We start from the raw sequence: 14,970 nt of genomic DNA, 5'->3' as shown, positions 1-14,970 counted from the left end.
TCTGTGGCATTTCTTGTATTAATTTAATTTTACTTGTTATTACTATTGCAATCACCATTCCTGTTACTAACAATAAAACAGCCACGCTTTCTTCCTTCAGTATTTGGAACCAGCATTTCTCCTCACAACCTTTACTGGCTGGGTATCCATGTACCATAATTATATTTAATACTATCTTTGTTAACATCAAAATCAATTGTCATGGAAATGACAAGGGTTTACAATAACAATCATACAATTTTGACTTCACAGCAAGAATACGAGATACCATCTGACAGTAATAAGATGCTGAGCTAACTCAACCCTTCACAGCTAAATTAATATCTTTTGCAATTGCAAAAAACGTGCATACAGTATTTAAATGGGATTTACACTATCTTTGGAAGCTTTTGTTTTGAAGCAGCCTGCCCTATTATCCGGGATTGTCAAGAGACTACAGGTGCAAGCTCTAAATCAGCGTCTCTCTTGCAATAAGTATAGGGATATTAAAAGTGATAAATACTTACACTTCACCATCACCATATAAACATCAATAGTGCAGATTGGAGGTTGAGGCAACCGCTCTCCCTTCTCCAAGAGGTCAGGGATCTCTCGAGTTGGGATTCCATCGTATGGCTTCCCACCAAAAGTCATAAGTTCCCAGATAGTGACCCCTGGACAGAAAAAAAGTGTTATTATTTGAAGACATACTATTCAGATTCCTTCACAATTTCTTACAGCATGGTATACTGGCTCATTTCTGGACTGCAATCTCTTCTTTATTACCAGTGCCTGTAAAACCACTGAAGTTTGGTCTGTCATTTCAAGAGCTTCAGAAAATGGTGAAATGGCACTTTGTGTTAAACTTCAAAAGCAACTTCTCTTATTTTTATTGGTCTAAGAAGCAGCATGATAGATCTGAGGCACAAGAGAAAGGTCTAAGAAAAATAAACGGTGGTAAAGTAAATGGATGCAATAACAAAAGAACGCATCGTGCTCTTTTATCATACCAAAAGGGAAAATGAATGGCTGATGTACTCTATTAAATGGGAAAAAACCCAGATGTTCCCTAACTTAGAGCATCAATTTCCTACAAAGGTACAGCACTGGGTAACATTATGTCATTGTCTTCGCCTTGTAAGTCATTCACAGTCACTTGTATTATTTTTTTCCTTAAATCACCTTATGGATTTGAGTTATGGTAGTGCTGGGCTACAAAACCAAGATCCTCTTTTTAAATAGCCATAGGATTTGTTTTGGCATCGGAGCTGGAAATAAAGATCATATATCATATGTAACAGAATTTGTCCCCGAAAAGTCTTAAATACTGAAAATGCTGTTCTCACACCAGTTTCTTTAACTTTTATTTTTATTGCAAAGGTCATTTTAAACACCTCTCCAGATCAGTAACCATGTTTTGCCAGCTGTCATACTAATGTGAAAAGTGATGGGCAAAATTACCTTATGTATAAAATGTATTTATTTCACCCTCATTCACCTCTGTTGATACTCAATAACTGTAACTTCTCAATTGTTTCTGGTCTTGCCCTTCCTGATCATAGATATTCTGGGCTTCCTGTCTTTAAAAGGAATTTCATAAGTGGAGGTATATTTTTTTCAAAGTGGCACAGGGCATACAGAATTTGAGAAGAAAAGTAGTTTTACATGATTGATTTAACTCTCATGTTTTCCTCAGCTGAAGAGAAGAGGGCAGCTAACCAGTCACAGCAAACAGTGTCTTTTGCTGCTACCCACAGGTAAAAGTGAGTAATGAATAGAATTGTGCACCTTTTTGTTTCAAAATGATATGGCAAAGGAAACGCAAATAGGAGTCCATAGCCCTAGATACTGCTGGAAAATTCCACTTACAAAGATACACATGATTTTATTTGTAATAGCTATACTAGATAAGCAGGCAGCATGTGGCATAACAGCTCATCTGGGTAACAGGATTAACAACAGTAATTAACTTCACACTTCTCAAATGTGACTTTTTTGGTGTGTGTGAAGTCCACATGAACTGACCCATCTAAGCAATTCCCAAGTTATCTGTGAAATAAAATGGATGCTTGTTTCAGTTAGCTTGGAGAGCTTTTCTCTTTTCTTTCTCTTGCTGTATTTGCTCTATATTACGACAAATTCCTTTTTATCTGACTGTAGGTACAGGAAGTCCTATAAGCCTGAAAATGTTTTGTGACATTCATGGCTTTTAGAGTTAAGATTTTCAAAGGACTACTGAAAATTATGACCTGCAGCTGTATTTTTATGAACCTGTGGCTGAGCCGAAAGAAGCCTTCTTCTGCTGTACTAATCAGCCAAACTGCTACCAAACCACACCTTATGATAGTCATCCCAGTAAGGATATCGTGATAATATTTTAGTGAGCAGGAAAGTAACACACAGGAGACAAGTAACAATTGCTGCTGTCCAGAGCTACACAAAAAAATAAATAGTATTTTAGTGAGCAGGAAAGTAACACACAGGAGACAAGTAACAATTGCTGCTGTCCAGAGCTACACAAAAAAAAAAAAAAAGGGGGGGGGGGGCAGGGGGAGAAGGAAGAACAAAAATCACTGGAATTCACTCCTCTAGGGAAAGACAGTATCTTTAACACAGTAACACAACTTGGTTTAATGCTTTACAAGAGACAAATTTTTAAACTAATCACAAAAAGATTTACCATAGCTCCAAACATCACTCTGATGGGTAAATTTCCTGTAGTGTATGCACTCCAGAGCCATCCACTTAATTGGCATCTAGGGAAAGACAAGAGAAATGTAACCTTAGAAATATAATATTATAATCAATATAGATAGATCCTGTATGCAGACACCAGCTTCCTCCCTGTTTCCTTTTTCAACTGCAAGCTTAAAAAGAAGCAACGCTACCCAGCAGAGGAAATCATCGTTCCTGCTCTCTAGAATGGGGCTTTGCCTCATAAAACATACGGAGGTGAGAAACACGAACCAGCTATCTGCAGAACTCATACCACCCAAGCTTTACTGATTCAGATGTAGTGAAACAACTCAGTTATCCATCATACCTGTGTGAAGATGGAACCAACACAAAAATTATTCTAATTCTCCTAAATCTGAAATGCAGCAGAGAAGGTGAAATATAGAAGCTCTTTTGCCTCAACAGTTTGCAAAAACAGACACTGCTACCTCAATTGCTTTCTAATGAGGCTAGTTAATAATGCAGTGTCCATAATACTTCACAGTCCACATAATCATCACCAGGGTAAACAGGCAATGGGAAGAATTTACAGTGCTTAACTTCTAGCTCCCAATACTCATTAGGAACTCAGCCTTGTCAGTTCTCTATATCATTACTGCAGTGAGTAAAGTTGCTCCTGAAAGCAAGTCAGAAGTCCCAAGTTAGCCTCTGGCTGTGAATGTCCCTTCACAGGAGAGGGGAGAGCTCGCTTCTGACAGAAGGATATGTAGACAAACACAAACCTAGGTTTGGCATAAGGGTCCACCCTCTTGAGTTCGTGTTAAAATGAGATTCATGGTACTTCCGATTCCTGAGCTGAGCCTGTGAGGCACAGTCTTGCAGTCCATTGATTTATAATGAACAGACACTTAACAGATTTTCACCTGGCACGGACTTGTATGGGTCACCTCCAATTTGAAACTATGGAAGATGTACCAGAATGAGCCAGAGAGACAGGTAACTGCACACAGAATCTGAACAGATGGTGGGTGTAAAAGCAGAGGATGTGTCTCCATTGAAACCCTCATGAAAATACCTTCAATGAAGTTGAATAATGAACATAACCTATACTGTTATGGCAAAAATAGCACTTTTTAATAAAGGCTGGCTTAGCAATTGCAAAGACAGTTCATCCTCCTCCACTAAACTCTGCAGAAGTGTATTGCTTTAATTCCCACTAAATATGACTAGGTCATTCCAAACGTGAACAACTGCTGAAGGAGCAAAGCTGCATTGTTCATCCCAGGATAACTCCAGTTGAAATCAATAGGTTGAAATCAACTCAGGAGGCCCCTAGCCCAACATCAGGCTCAGAGCAGGTTCAGCTATGAGGTCAGACCAAGTTACTCAGGACTTTATCCAGTCTGGACTTGAAAACTTCCAAGGATAGAAACTGCACCACCCCCATGGGGAACCTGATCAACTGCTTGACTATCCTTATGGTGACAAAGATTTTCCTTTTATCCAGTCTGAATATGTCTTAGCATGCTCACAATACAACTTTAAGCTGCAAATGTCTTCTGGATTTCACAAGACACTTCTCTGGAACTGGGAAGTGATACATCTGACGTGTAAATCCTGCTCCAGAACTCCCAGCAGTGTGATTGGCCTCAGAAGTCCAAGACACCATCTAACAGCTGCCAGGGAACAGCTGTTTTGCAAGGACCAGCTCATTTTCTGTCATTCACTCGCTGATGGAGGGAAGAGGCAGAGGGGCTACTGAAGAGGGGATTAGAGAACTGAAGGAATCAGGGAAAACTGCCAAAACTCCACCTTCCCTGCCAGGAGGTCTTTTTACTGGGGAAATGGGAAAGCACTGGTGACTCCTTTCAAGCTCTTCACCTCATTGACTGAAATGCCAGTGTAATCCATGCAACAGCTGCCAAGGGCAGCAGCCACACAAATAAAGCAGCAGCCCATCCAGGAGAAAAGCACACACTGGCAACAGCTGTTTGTCCCAGACAAGGGCATAAGTGAGCACAGAAAAACACAGATAGCAAGTAGACAGAAAGCAAACAACGTTCAGCAAAAAGAATGACAGGAACGGCAGAATCCCTCGGGATTTTGTGACAGGTTGAAATGTGGAATTTCAAGATGTTTAGGGAGCAGCCAGCAGCAGTATGTACTTACAGCCTTTACTTACATCCTTCTGAATTTTAGAATGCATTAATCTGAAGGCATTAAAAATGAGGTGAGGCACTATATAGATGTTACGTGGTAATACTGAAAAGTAATACAGGAAAACATCTGGTTTCAAAATTATCCTCAAAGTAGCTTTTTAGTGACCTTGTGTTCAGCATGGTATTGGACACTTGGATGCAAGAAATACTATACACAGGCTCTTCCAATGGGATAGAAGAGGTGGCTCTTCACTGGGCGTATGTAAATTCCCATATGCTACAAATGCAAACATGTCCTGTGGCCTGCCTTGCTGTTTTCTGGAAAATTACTTGTCTGGGAAAACGGGACTGCAAGTTATTGAGGTCCACACTGACCAGAAAAAGGGGTTTGGCAGGAATGCCCTAGAACATCCATCACTGATGAAACACTGACTTCAGAAGTCTTCAAAAGAAGACACAAAATGGAGCATATGAACAAAGCCTAGTTCTGAATGTGAAAACTGTTCAGATAATTGTATTTCAGCAGCTGAAGAAGCTCGCTGAGTGAAAAACAGTGGCTTTTATGTGTGCTGTCACAACACAGTTCTTCTAGAAGACAGGGCTTTGCTAAGTCACTGACAGAATTTCTTGCATAGGTAATAGTCCTGTAGGGATACACTGCCCTGAAGAGTAACTTCAGGAGGTTTGTCACATTTACTTCCAGACACATTCAGTACTCACCTTCCCTCCATCAGCATTATACTCCTTTTCATCCCCTTCCAAAAGCCTGGCCAAGCCAAAGTCAGTGATCTTCACATGGTTTGGTGATTTCACCAAGACATTACGGGCTGCCAAGTCTCGGTGGACAAGTCTCCTCTCTTCCAGGTACATCATTCCCTGAAGGATAAAGAACAGCAAAATCATCTTAATGAGTTTTATATGGTCTTTTAGAACTCTTCATTGGTGACATGTAAACTTTCTGGTTCCCTTATTGGTATTCACAGTAAGAACATGGCCCAGAGGGCAAAAGTTCAACACTGCCCTTGCTCTGAGCAGGAGGTGGGATTAGACAACCATAGGCTCCTTCCAATATGAATGATTCTATAAGATTCTTTAGTAATTGCCAAAGGAAAAAAAAAAAACAACAAAAACCCACATGGCTATCTCCTTTGCTCCGGCAAGTTTAAAATCTGGAAATGTGAGGACAGAACTATTACAGCCCTGATTTTTAAGACAGGAAATCTGAAGACCATAAAAAACCCAAACAACCTAGCCAGAGCCCCACAGAAATTAGGCCAGACTGGGAAACAATCCCAGCTCTTCTGCATTCCAGACAAGTGTCTTCAATTCAGGATGAAGCTTCTTATCCATCTCCAAATGCTTTTAAGTTGGACACATATTTTCACTACCCTCAGTGGCTTAGAAGGCAAACTATGCTTTACTCCAAGTGCTGCAACCCATTTGCCTTTTCACTTTCTTAAATCTTTTGCATGTACTGTTATTATAACAAACTAGAACAATGGCCATTTTTGTTATAAGCATAGATATTCTGTTAGAAGTACTTCTGTTAACAAGCCTAAGCTGCCTAGCCTTAACCTTATTCTTACTCTGATGAGAGACTAACCATCTACCATCAGTATGGAAGTTTACTTGATGGTTTGTGACACTCAGATGAACACCAAAGCTTGATCTTATTAATTATATGACACACAAAGGATAGTCAGGCAGGGTTACAAGCCTATAATTTCATTAAAAGGTATTTATGACATTAACCATCATTATAAGAACCTACAGATGAAATTACACACTTGATAATTACCCTTAAGGTATCTCTTAATGTATTAGCTCCATATAATATATATGGTAATTTTTAAAAAGTCATTGCTGAATACCAAATAGATCATATTATCCCATAATACAGATGATAATTCAGAGAGTCACAGGTAGTGATTAAAATAACCAGATTACTCCATGTCATGGGCCAGATTTTATTCCCTTTCAGAGCATAAGAAACTGACATGTTTGTATCCCCATACATAACAGAAGGACACTGCATATGGGTAAGGCATCACCCACTGGGCCAGAATATAGCCCTTTCCTGACAGAAAGTGGTTGTCTTAACAAAAAGCATCATGTGGAGCTCTGAACTGCTGTGGCTTTTAGATGAAAAATTTCAGAGAAAACACTGCTAAAAGGTTTGAAAATATGTGGGAGAACACTTGGCATAAATACTCTTTCGTATTTAACGTGGTAGGCTTTGCTGCAGTCAGCATGAAGGTAGTTTGAAAGGGGACACAAACTTTGTTATAAAGTAAATGGAATTATTTCTTAAAAGCACTGCTAGTTGAAGCACACCCCCTCCTACCAATTGCAAATCAATACTTTTGGCTCTTGAACATCAGAACTGTATAAGTCTTTGAAAGCATGATGTTTTCCAACATCAAATTAAAACCTGTAGAAAAAGGACAAATAACTCTCATAGGTCTAACAATCATGAGTCACACAACAAACACACCATGAAACCAGAGGCACTGTGACTTAGCACAAGAATTGCCAACCAGAAGGAATCCAAGCAGGAAAAGACAAGAGAGTAAATAGCAATAACACTGTGCAATAGAGGAAAAGCAACCACAGAAGTGGCCCTGTAAAATTCAGATTGGGAAGCCATATAAATCCTGTGTCACATCTCTAACACCGAACAGTAACCAGGAAGGGCTTCAGGGCAGTGACAAGATTGCTCATGACAAGTACTCTGGGAAGTAGGTGGGCTATAGCAACCTCCCAGTCTCACTTCCATCCCTTCACCTGGGGGTCTTGCAGCCAGTCTGCTGAGATGTCTGCAGGTAGGTGTCAAACAACCTGTCTGGACTTGCCTCAGAAAGCCACTGAGAGAGCACCATGCCCGTGCTGTGTTGGGCTGAGCACTGCACGCAGGCTTTGCAAGCTTTGTGGAGCAGCCTCTGACCCACAATCATGCCCAGTTTTGCTGCTCTTAAGAGAGAGTGAGTCTAATCTTAAAGGTGGCTTCAAGGTGCCCTTAAATATACCACAGTCATTCCTCAGACATCAAACATTACACTGATTCTTTGCAGTTCCTGAAAGTGTTACCCTTGAAGCCAGGATTGCAGTCATGTGCAGACAGGAGCCCTTGTGCTTCCCCCAAATACTTCTCTCCTGCCGCTCACCATCTCTTCCTTTACATTCCACAGCGTCAAGCACCTCTTTCCACTCTTGCATATCTCACTGAAAAAGAGCTCCTCCCCAAACAAAAAAGACTCAAGGTGCTTCTTATGTTTCCATTCTACTTAGTTTAGGAAATATTTCAAATTTTTAGAATGACCAAAAAAACTTCTAAAACATCATACATTTGAGATAACTTCCAATATCCTTATTTGGTCAAAATTTTTATAAACCTCAGAATAAGAGGGGAGAAAAGAAAGGTCCAAATCTGCAAAAATATCTTTGTGGGCAGAATCTGATGAGGACACAAGAACCTAGAGAGTTTGACGAGAGAATTCTGTTGGTATCAGAATACATTATGCCCAAATAAACCTGTCATTTTTAATAGATTAATTTGCACCTGTCAGCACTGAAATGATATGAAGATATCGCAGATTTCTTTTGGCAGAAATGAAGGAACAGAATTTCTGTCTTGTTAAAATCAGAACAGATGACCTGTACAAAGGCTTTAGTCTCCTGTCTTTAGCTAATGATGGCAGGAATGGATGGTAAGGCACCCAGAAGCATCCTTCATTGGAATAGTTAAACCATCAAACCCTTAACCATGCCTCCTTAGTCTTACTTTACTTTCTCTACATATTTGATTTCCAAGCATTTTTTAAGCATGTAGGCTAACACTTCAGGATGTTTCACTGTTTATTCTACTCATTTGTTTCCATGTATTTCAATCTCATGCTATTACTTAATAGCATCTTAGTAAGATCATGTTTTATTCAGCCTAACCTCATATTCTCTTATGAACTAGAAAGACGTGTAATCACCAACCTGAATATTGCTCCTAACCAATGCCACACTTGGATTTCTTTTCTATGCAGAAAGAAGGTAGAAATAGCTGTCTGTGTATCATTGTACTTACAGTTTACTTCAGCTCTGTCAAGCTTCTCAGGGCTTTTTCACACCTGTGTTACCTGTGGTGCTAAAAACAACCCATGTAGGGTTGACGGCTACAAAATCCTCTGCAAGTCATGGACTTGCAGAAATGTACATCCTCTTAGGAATACCCACTGTAAACATGTTTGATTTTCCTGATATCCTATTAACAACTTTTAAAGGTGGATGGCAGAAGTGTAAGAGAAAAAGTATATATGTTTTAATAAATGGGATTATACAAGCAGAATGAAAACAATCTAAAAATGGGAATCCTACAGTATTCACTGCAACAATATTGTCTAAACAGATGCTATGCCAAGAATCATCATTTGAATGCATTTTTTTAACCTGCCAGGAAAAGTGCTCTATATGCATCTCTAATCTTTTTACGTGACAGAGAAGTACGATAAAAAAACATACTCTCTGCATTACACAGCTGCTGCCATCATCATCCACCAAGCCCATGATCAAATACTAAGAGGGCATTTTATGAGAGTTACAAGACAAAACTACAAGTAACCCTAGACTGTGACAACAGAAAGAGATCAATTTGTAAAAACGGCACTTTAAAGCCTGGTCCAAAAGACACTATGCTGTGCCGTGTGCGGTGCAATCTGTGAGGCTGGGGAAATGAATCAACTTTCAGGACATGTCCAAATTAGAGTTACACAGATCCCATATAATTATCAAAGTATAAAACAACTAGTTCTAAAGAAACCCCACACTTTAGTCTATGTATTAGAACATCTACAGTAGGAGGGGGTCTTTTATGCTGAAGCCACTGAGAGGAAAAAGTTCAGCATTAAGCCATTAAGGATCAGTTGTCCCATTATCTCTAAGCCCAAATTCAAGTCACACAAGCACAAGAATCAGCCATCACTGATACATCCTCATCACAGTCACGACAGAGGTTTCCTCACAGAGAATGTCACTAGAAATGCAATTACTGCTAGGATCCCTGAACATAAAATCACTCTCTGAATCAGCACCTAAAGCTATTAAGAAGTCAAACAGCCACTGCAAACAGCTGTAACACAGAGCTGAGAAAGTCCCTTCGGAACTTCAGGATGAGCAAGAAATACCCTTTTATCTTTCACGACTGTCCCTTACTCTCACCCAGTACCAGAGTCACGTACAAAGACAAACCTGTGCTACATGGATCTTTGCTTAGGCATACAAAGCAGTAAAACCACCTGTAGCCTGGATCCCTTCTGCCTGTGCCATTATGTAACTGTGAAAATGTAAATTCTCATTTCAGAAGCTGACACAAATGCCCTTGCCAGGACTTCAAATAGTGTTAAAGGACTTTTATCCTTGCCTACCCAATTACAGACCTGCCCTGCCCATGTGTTTATATGTTTCACACAAGGCTTAAAACAGCACCAATAGCAATGCTGATGCTGAGGGGGAGAATAGGCTTGTAATATAAGGGAGGCGGGCATGAAAGATATAAATGGCTACTAAGAGCTTAAAACCAGTAAGAATTCCCTGTTTGTCACTTTTGAGCTTTGGTAGTTTTCTATGTAACAACTAGGGGGAAAAACATCAGCAGTTTTACTAGGTGAGGTGAATCCTGCTCTGTACCCATCTGTTTACTCTCAGAGCTGGCTAGAAATAACAGACAACAAAAACTATCCTGATGAATATGCTAAAAGTTAGCCATTAAGAGCTATAGAAGAAGAAAGTCTCTCCCAGTTTTATTATGGAGTGTTTGTGGAATCTCTGGGACTACAGATAGGCAGATTTGGTATGGTCAGGTAAGCTCATGCTCTTTTCACAAGAAAAATGACAGGCCTGGAAATGAGATTACACGTGTTGGCAACAAACTGAAGTGGGACAGGAAACTTTGTGTCAAAAAATCCACGGGAGGAGAGAAGACAATGAGATGAGACGACAATGAGATGAGACAGCTTTCTGATCTTCCAAGTGCTGAAATGCAGTAGAAAGTATCAAATTAGGCTCATAAAATTTTAGGATTACCCATGCTGCAGATATATACAGAGAAGCATCATCAAAAGTGGCCTGGTGGTGGAAATAAAATTTGTGGAAATAAAGGGTGTGTTGTTTTTTTGTTTATGTTTTTGTTTTTTTAAAAAAAAAGCAAAATGAAGCTTTTCTGGAAAGTTATGGGTTTCTCTCCTGAGATCTCCAGCCTTTAAGACATGGTCATAACTTCCTGTTTTCTTACTTTACTGCCAGGGTTACTTTCTGCTGCTGTCATTTGTCTCCCAGTTCCTGAGGGCAGTTTTTGAGCACAGTCTCCATTTGTAGAGCCAAGAGTGTAAGAGCTGCAAGCACAGACTGTTTCAGACACTGTTATTTGATTCCCTTTGCTTTCCTGGACTTCAGAGACCCACCTTCCTGCTGAGGATTCATTTCAAAGGTGGCAGCTGCTGTTCAGGGAACGACCAACTCTGAATTGCACGAGCCTTGACTGAAACCTCTTTCCATTAGGTGCCTGTACCTCATTTCCAGAAAAAAAGGTATTCATTACTCAGGACAAAATTTAAGCAGGTATGTAAGTCATTAAATGCAAAGTCCCTTTGGGATAATTACCAGAGATGAACTGAAGTGTGCCGAATCACTAAGTGAAGTATATATGTATGCCTTTGCACAATGCAATGCATAATTTTGCAAGACAATTCAAATTAAAAGCATAAGTATAAAGACTTTCACCTGCCCCAAGAACTTCAGCAATACCAGCAGACAGCAGAGGCACTATAAACACTTTTTTTCAGTGTGACTTTTTGCTGTTTTCTATAATAAATATTATTACCTCCCTAAATAGAGGGAATGTTGATCTTATCCCATCCAGAAATTAAGCGCAGCCTGCCTTTCTTCGATAATATCTTCCACCCACCAAAGCCAGCACACATGGTAGATTCATCAAACAGGTATGTGAAGGAAGAAAATTTCAAGTCCAGCTCACATCTCATGGGCATTAATCTCCAGCCTTGGAGACTGCCCTCTTTTCATCCTAATAACCTGAGGCTAGCTTAATAACAGGAATCACTACAGAAAGCCTCAAATGACCATCTTTTCCCCCACTTACCCCATGGAAAAAGTGTAATTTTACCTGGGGCTAAATATGCTTTCAAGGAAAACGAGGTGCCCTTTGTTGTCAGGAGCAACCAGAATCATCTAAGTAGCTGTTACTCCAGAGATAGCTGTGGGAGGGAAAAACTGACACTGCTCTGAAATACACTGACTCAGCTGCAGGGGTGTGATTTGTTATGTAGGTCTGCTTGGGAGCTGGGACTGGAGGTCATCCTCACAGCCAAGGGAAAGCGAAGGTTGCTATTTCAGTCCAGAGCTGCCAGACTGAGCTGGGGACTCGCACCGTATGCTATGCACACCTCTACCCCTTTAGCTGCCAAGGACTTCTAAAAATGTCCGCAGCTCTGCCAAACCTGGTAAGCCTGGCAAGGGAGGCCCGTTCCTGCATCCTGGGCTGTGGTACAACTGCAAATATTTAGGAGTTCAATTACCATTTTTATGGGGTAAGTTAATGCCTCTCTCTTTGGTAAAGTGAAAAAGGTAGACATTGAAAGCTTATGTTATAGTAACACATTTCTTCCCATCCTCTGTTACCTTGACTAAGCTCATGCTTGTGCGCTCTCTCCCCCGCCCTGCTCCCCCCTACAGTTTACATAATTCTTAAGCAAGGTGCTATTCATGTGTAACAAGCCATATCTTGGGGTAAAAATGCTTTCATCTCAAGGTGGCTGTTTTTAGACAAAGCCTTAGGATATAAAGCTGATATAACCAGCTGGATTTTCCTACAGCCATTTTGGACCTGCCCATCTGACCAGGACCAGACAACTCAAACTTTGCTGGACCTGCAATCCTTTCCCGCACCCCTCCCTTCTTCCTGGGCTGAACTTTGCTCCTGACTTCTCTCCCTCCACCCCCGGAGCAGCACAGGGGAATGGGGGTTATGGTCAATTCATCACACATTGTTTCTGCCACTCCTTCCTCCTCACGCTCTTCCCCTGCTCCAGCATGCGGTGAACTTCTCCAATGTGAGTCCTTCCCACGGGCTGCAGCTCTTCATTAACTGCTCCAGCGTGGGTCCCTTCCGCGGGGCGCAGTCCCTCAGGAACAGTCTGCTCCAGCCTGGGTCCCACACGGGGTCACAAGTCCTGCCAGCAAGCTTGTTTCAGCATGGGCTCTTCTCTCCATGGGTCCACAGGTCCTGCCAGCAAACCTGCTCCAGCCTGGGCTTCCCTTGGGTCACAGCCTCCTTCAGGCATCCCCCTGCTCCTGTGTGGGCTCCTCCCCAGGCTGCAGGTGGGGATCTGCTCCACCGCGGACCTCCCTGGGCTGCAGGGGCACAGCCAGCCTCACCGTGGGCTTCACCAGGGGCTGCCGGAGAATCTCTGCTCCGGCACCTGGGGCACCTCCTGACCCTCCTTCTGCACTGACCTGGGGGCTGCAGAGTTATTGCTCTCACATAGTCTCACTCCTCTCTTCTGCTGGCGCAGGTGTGTGCGTTTTTTTCTTTTCCCCTTCTTAATATGCTATCACAGTGATGCTACCACCGTTGCTGATGGGCTTGGCCTTGTCCAGCAGCGAGGTCTGTCTTGGAGCTGGCTGGCTTTGGCTCCACTGGACGTGGGAGAAACTTCTGGCATCTTCTCACAACCCTGTAACCACCCTCCGCCAGCAAAACCTTGCCAAGCAAGCCCACTAGAACTGCAGACAGGCTAGTCTTACATCTCTCCCCGTGGGGCACCCAGGAGTACAAATCCTGTCTGCTCATACACGGGAGTGTGATCAAACACTGGCTAACTTGGCTGAAGCACAAAATGGAGATGAGCTGGCTTCATGCCAACCACTGGAGGACACACACTACCTGTGGCAGTATAAACACGCCAGTTACCCATCAAAAGAACAAGTCTAGAAAAGTAAGTCTACACCAGATCTTTGCTCTGCATCATGTGGCTGTTGGAATGTATTTGTTTCAGTTGTAGGACTCTTAAAGCCTGATTTACTGCATTGCTGAGCTATGGCCCAAGACACAAAATAAAAAGACGCTAAAGCATAACAGGTCGAAACAAAGTCAGAAAGCAAAAGGGAAGGGAAAGAGGCTCTGATGCTAAAGTTTAGATGACAATCACAGGAAAAATGCAGGCTACTGCACAATGACAGGTGATTCATAAAGGGATAAAGTAGAAAGAAATGAGAGGACAAGACTTTCTTGACTGGACTGAGCAGACATTTTGATGGGCCCAGACCATTTCAACCCTAAACTAAAATCTCAGGAGACTCTTCTCACCCCTGCAACGCACAGATAAATGGGTCACCACTGAACTGACTAGTTCATGATTCTGAAGTTGTGTGGTCCTTAAAATGAAGCTAGCTATCCTGGGTGGGTGTTGAAGTTCCACGGGCATCACCAGAAGGGGAGCTTGTTCCACTGTCATCATCAAACACATCCTTTGCCTGAACTGCAGAAAGTACTAGTTGTCTCCCTGGTTCCCTCAAACTACGCAGATATCTAGATTAGGTGGTGCTGAACATAAAGAGTCTGTGAATCACTTCATGTTCTTCTGATAAAGATGTTACATAAATATATTAAGTAGCATAAGCAATGAGATGCAAAACAGGTATTTCTAACTTCCCATACTGCATGTGCCTCCAAGTTCTGGTCCTACCTACACTCACATCTGTGCAGCTGCTACATGGGCTGCTGAGGACAGGAGAAAACCCACTTCCATTCCTATGCATGCATGACATTCCCGAGGGAGGGAGCTGTGGAGTCGTATCTAATCTCTATTTTGCAATTAACTCAAGACTATTGCCACAGTGCTCCCTTAGGACAGCTGGGTGCAAGGTGCTCTCCTATGCCAGCTTTAGTGCCTTCAGTGGGCAAACTGGCTTATGTTGGCTGTGTCACCACTTCACTTGGGCCAGGTGTCACAGCCTCCTGGGCTGTGTGGACACAGGCAGTACCTTCTCCCTATTCCCAAAGTACTTAAAAGAACAGGGATGTTCTCCTATAAACCCTGAAGAAAATCACAGCTCAGTTTACTGCAGCCCAAAGAGGCAAGAGAAACTGTAGCTT

At 41.8% G+C, this 14,970-nt stretch overlaps 1 protein-coding gene across 3 annotated transcripts in view; it reads right to left on the bottom strand.

Annotated features, from left to right (window-relative positions):
- Positions 1-14,970, bottom strand: part of ERBB4 (erb-b2 receptor tyrosine kinase 4) — a 638,535-nt gene that overhangs the window by 33,753 nt on the left and 589,812 nt on the right. For all 3 annotated transcript variants that reach the window (XM_055719363.1, XM_055719360.1, XM_055719361.1), the window contains exons 21-23: positions 5,535-5,690; positions 2,660-2,735; positions 507-653 (exon numbers count right to left, since the gene is read on the bottom strand). In XM_055719363.1, the coding sequence (XP_055575338.1) occupies positions 507-653; positions 2,660-2,735; positions 5,535-5,690 (379 nt within the window). The remainder of the gene's footprint in view (positions 1-506; positions 654-2,659; positions 2,736-5,534; positions 5,691-14,970) is intronic.

This window comes from Falco cherrug, chromosome 8, assembly GCF_023634085.1.
Source record: "Falco cherrug isolate bFalChe1 chromosome 8, bFalChe1.pri, whole genome shotgun sequence".
In the NCBI taxonomy this organism is placed as follows: Eukaryota; Metazoa; Chordata; class Aves; order Falconiformes; family Falconidae; genus Falco; species Falco cherrug.
The sequence above is the reverse complement of the archived record's forward strand: the minus strand, read 5'-3'. Positions and strand labels throughout refer to the sequence as shown.